The sequence below is a fragment of the Orycteropus afer genome, unplaced genomic scaffold (genome assembly GCF_000298275.1).
Source record: "Orycteropus afer afer isolate SDZICR_OR568_19922 unplaced genomic scaffold, OryAfe1.0 scaffold00008, whole genome shotgun sequence".
NCBI lineage: Eukaryota > Metazoa > Chordata > Mammalia > Tubulidentata > Orycteropodidae > Orycteropus > Orycteropus afer.
Genome location: NW_006921595.1, coordinates 10,220,856 through 10,226,030, shown reverse-complemented (window position 1 = coordinate 10,226,030; position 5,175 = coordinate 10,220,856). Strand labels below are relative to the sequence as shown.

At 38.4% G+C, this 5,175-nt stretch overlaps 1 protein-coding gene across 1 annotated transcript in view; it reads right to left on the bottom strand.

Annotated features, from left to right (window-relative positions):
• The window catches only part of NPVF (neuropeptide VF precursor), a 4,678-nt gene extending 1,133 nt beyond the window's left edge, over positions 1-3,545 (bottom strand). The window contains exons 1-2 of the mRNA XM_007945775.1: positions 3,408-3,545; positions 1,475-1,878 (exon numbers count right to left, since the gene is read on the bottom strand). Coding sequence (XP_007943966.1) covers positions 1,475-1,878; positions 3,408-3,545 — 542 coding nt within the window. The remainder of the gene's footprint in view (positions 1-1,474; positions 1,879-3,407) is intronic.
• Between the last annotated feature and the right edge of the window lie 1,630 nt (positions 3,546-5,175).

The window sequence follows — 5,175 nt, the reverse complement described above, 5'->3', positions numbered from 1 at the left end:
CGCTATGAGTCGGGTCTGACTCGACAGCACATAACAACAAATAACAACATATATAGCACAGTTCTATGCACTGGGGATATGCCAATGAACAAAAATTATTGGAGTTACAGAACTGAAATTCTAGTAAAGAGAAGAGACACCAAATATATAATATGCCAAATGGGGATAAATACTGTGGAGAGAAATAAAACAGTTTAAGGGAGACCTAGGATTGTCTGGGGAGCTCTGGTAGCGTAGTACCTAAAGCACTTGACTGCTGACCAGAAGGCTGGCGGTTCAAACCCACTAGCCACTCCTCTGAAGGAAGATGGGGCAATCTACTTCCGTAGTGATACTGCCTCGGAAACCCAAGGAGGGGTCGCTATGAGCGGGGTCCCACTCGACGGCACATAACAACAACAGGGGTTGTCTGAGAAGGTCTTACTGATAAGATACAGCTTGCCACCTTACTTCCTTCAGGTCTTAAATAAACTATCATGTTCCATTGTGCATTAAATCGTGCTTTTTATTATTATTATTTTTCACATGTACTCTCTACCCACCAGCCACTCCTCAGAAGGAAGGTTGGGCAATCTACTTCCGTAGTGATACCACCTCAGAAACCCAAGGAGGGGTCGCTATGAGTCGGGTCTGACTTGACGGCACATAACAACAACAACAACTGTACTAGGTAATAATAGGTAGGTAGCTTATAATTAATTTTGAATCTCTTACAGTGCCTTGCTTTCTGATTTGTATAGATATTGTTGTTGTTCTGTGGCATTAAGTTGATTTTGACTCACAAAATCACAAAAAGTGACCTGAAAGGATAGAGTAGAACTACCCCACAGGGTTTGCTAGACCAGAAGTTTTACAAGAGCAGATGCCAGCAGATTGGCAACGTATGTGCTTGTAAATTCATTAGGTCTTTTCTCCCATGGAACCAGTGATAGGTTTGAACCATCAACCTTTCAATTAACAGCTGAGCTCTTAACCATTGTGTCACCAGGGCTCTGATACTATTAACTACTTATTAACTGATGCAAAGTGATAATACGTTTGGTAAATAAAATAAGATCTAGGAAAAAGAAAAAAGCTGGTTAAAAGTTGGTGAAGAAAACCTGCTGAATTTGGGACCTAAGTCACTGAGATGGCAACCTTAATACTTGTGGGCAACTCCCTCACATGGGACCTTCTATACCAGGGAGGTTGAATGCCAGACAACATAGTACAGAGTTAAATTCCCAATCCTGTCATTGCATGGACTTATCATGTGTGAGTATAGAGTAATGAGATTGATGCCCATGTGTGGTTTAGGAGAAACCATCTTATTACTCTATACCTGGCCTTCTGCAGTTCTAGATGTGTAGGCATTTATTCCCCTATATTCTTGTTGTTCTCCTTCTTAGACACTTTGATAAGATACAACGTTTTGCAAGTTTCTGGACCAGCTTTCTATAACTTTTAATGTATGTTAACTGGTTTTTAGTGTTACCTTGGGAGATTTTGGCCAGGATTCTGGATTTCTTGGGACTGGCAGGTCATGGAGGAAAGTAACTCACTGATGGATGGTGAATCCATGGATTGTTGGATTAAATCACTCAATGCCTGAGTGACACTATTGGCCGCTACCATTCTCCCAAACCTTTGGGGCAGATTAGGAACACGTCTCAGGATGCTTCCCCCCATATTTCTTCCAAGTCTCAGGGGCAAGTTGGCCATTGGTGCAGGACTTTGTTCTTCCGTGGTCCTCCCAAATCTCAGGGGCAAGTAGGTGACTGAGCGTAGCATTTTGTTGACTGCAGGTGTAGTCATCTTAATGATGTTTTTTGGTTCCCAGTCTTTTAATTCTTCAGAATTGAGGCCTCTTTCCTTTTCCCCTTTGGCGTCTCCTCTAGGCTATAAGTAGAAATGACCATTACAATCATTTCTTATTGTTACAAGGAACAGACTTCGATTTGGAATTGAATTCAGACTTTAATCTGCAGAATTGTTAAGGCTATAAACAAAGTCTGTGTTCTCATATGCAGAATTTTTAAATAAATAATTTGCATTAAGCTTAAAGCAATCTAGTTTCTCAGTCCCTAGACTATTGTAAGACAACTATAAAATATTAATAAAATATATATAGTAACTATAGTAATGTGTTCAAGCAGCAGGAACATAATGAAGTATTGAAATGAGGCGAAAGTTTTACTGCAGTTATTCTCTTCTAGTCTTTTGATCCATCTCGTTTATGAAATATTTTATGTATTTTGATTTTAGAGAAACCTTGCCACTCCCTCTCCATGTCTCTTATTTTTCTCTCCCTCTTTAAAGACCAGAGTGCTGAATACATGGGCACTGATGCTAACATGGGTTTGGGGTATAGTTGTAGGAGGTCAAGATGAATTTCTTTTTACCTTTCTCAAGTCTGAACTCCAGGAGCTTTGGTGGCGTAGTGCTTAAGATATTTGACTGCTAAGCAGAAGGCTAGGAGTTCAAACCCACCAGCCACTCTTCGGAAGGAAGGTTGGGCAATCTACTTCCGTAGTGATACTGCCTCAGGAACCCAAGGAGGGGTCAACTATGAGTCAGATCCCACCCGCTGGCAGTGAGTTTGGTTTTTTTTTTTGAGTCTGAACTCTACTCCAAAAGCATTTCTCAAGAAACTAGTTGTATTTTTTATTAGAAATGCATCTTTAGTAAAGAACTGATTGGTTTGTGGGTTTCCCCACCACTGATATACCAACGCTATAAATTCATGCAAAATACAGTGACTCTTTAATTAAATTTACTTGTACTGTGAAGAAGCCCTAGTGGCACAGTGGTTAAGTGCTCGGCTGCTAACTGAAAGGTTAGTGGTTTGCACCCACCAGCTGCTCCATTGGAGAAAGATGTGGCAGTCTACTTCTGCAAAGATTCAGTCTAGGAAACCCAAGGAACAGATCTACCCTGTCCTATAGGGTCGTTATGAGTCACAATAGAATATGGCAAAGGGTTTTTTTTTTTTGTTCTTATTGTTGTTGTTTTGTTGTGACAGTTGATCTGTATGAAGATGTTTAAATAATATTTTCTGATTGTGAACTATAATACATTATCATTTCAGAAAATTTGGAAATTCTAGAAAAGCATAAAGAAGGAAAGAAAAACTTGTAATCTCACTATCTGGAAATAAACATTTTACTTAGATTTAGATTTGCCACAGTCTTCTTGTTACTGTTGTTAGTTGTCTACTTAAATTGTCCTTAGAGAAGCCGGGTTGTTTGCTGTTGTGCTAAGTAATACAAGTTACATCATTACACTGTTATAGCAAGGCTGAAGTTTAACCCAAAAGCAAAGCACAAACTAACTTATTCTTTACATTTTACAAAACCATTAGACTCAGTACAGATATTATGTCATTAACACCACTCATGTTAAATTAAAAAAAAAAAAAAACAACTTACCTCAAAATATTTGTCATAATTTTCTTTGCTGTGAGGATTGGTTATCATTAAATCATCTGCACAAAAGATGTTTGATGTCAATAAGCTTAAAGTGGCAAAAGTCAATAAATTGAATCGCTTGGATGAAATAATTTCCATTTTGTCAAAAAACCAAAATTAAGTTTATATGCACGCCTCAGTGTCTACAAGTAGGGAAATCATGATCTTTTATACTCTCTGAAAACAAAGGAAAATTTCCTTTAACAGTGAAACCAAGCCCACATGGTTTAAGTACTAATATTAATTAGAGTGGGTAATGAAAATATGCGTGTAAGGAATGTGGGTAATTTATTCTGGGAAGACAGCAATGCATCTGCTTGTAAATTCATTAGCTTTGAAAATAATTTTCCTCATTATGAAAGAGATTCTAATTAGGCAAGATTGGAGTGATAGTAATTAAGATTCCAAGCCAACAGAATGCTTTATTTCTCTGAGCTTAAACAAAAACTATTTTGTTTTTGATATTTGCGTCAATGCATGAGGGAAGGGGAAAAAAACTATTCAGTACTTGCTATTTTTTTTGTGTGTGTATGTGTGCCTTTATTGTCTGTACCTCTTGTGGGTCTCTCTGAATCTTCCTTTTCCTTAGTGATATTGTGCTGGTCACACACTTTTATTATATTGCTTTTCCCTTCACCAAAATCAAACCGTCTCTTAATTATCCATCTATTTTTTTTTTTTAAAGTCACACAAAAGAGTTAGGCATCATATGTTCAAAATGTCAAACAATATTAAGAATGTGAAAAGAATCCTAAGTCACATAAATACCAAAATAAGATGCCATTAATTACCTTATTGTAAAATGCTGTTTGGTTATTAAAAAGCTTTAGGAGTAAATGTCAGCTGTAACCTGAAGGATGTGCAGAAGTCCATTCCATAGGCATTTTGACAAACTGGCCATTCCAGAGAAGCTGGAGGTAGTTCAAAGTCTTTGGGATTTGCTGTGTGAGCCTTACTTGGTGAGCTGTGTCAATCACCAGGATTTTCTCTCTAAGATGCTGCTGCCCCTACCTTCCTGCTGAAAGCCCTTACAAACCCTAGCAGAGGACAGTCACACACATGCTGATTTTGTTGCTCCCTTCCCCTTACTATTTAGGTAATCTCTCATTGCCACAGGCACACTGACTTTATGACACAAGAAAAGAATTTTCAGAAATAAATGCTTATTTACTGGAGTGTCATGGTGAGTGTCTTTCAGAGCAGCTGACTGGCATTGTTACAGATCTGCTTTATTACTAATGAGTAGGTTCTGGAGAAACGATATTTCACTTCCACAGACACCTGACCATTCAGTCCTCTCAGGATAAAAAGACCTTACACTGATATCTAACATCCCAGCTTCTTCTAGAGATGAATTTACAAACAAGCAAGTCATAGAATTGCAGCTTTAGTACCAACCATCATGCCACCTCTTGCCTGTTTCACCAACCTCCTCTAATCTGGGAAATGAGATGGGCTGTGAAACCTTTTTCTGTACTAAAGATCTCCAGAATAAAACCAAAAGTTTAAAAACAACAGTGGGTCAGCTCTGGTGGTGCCTCGACATCACATTTGCCACTGCCTTTCCTGGCTTCTCTTTAGGCAGCTTACATCATTGGTCTCATTTGTTTTGGTCTGTGGTAGCCCCAAATCCCCACAGTAGGAGGCAATTAATTCAATTCACGGTCTAGTGTTAATTTTGTAAAGCTGTTATTGGATTATTTGGGTTTAATTTCCCCGAGGATTTAAT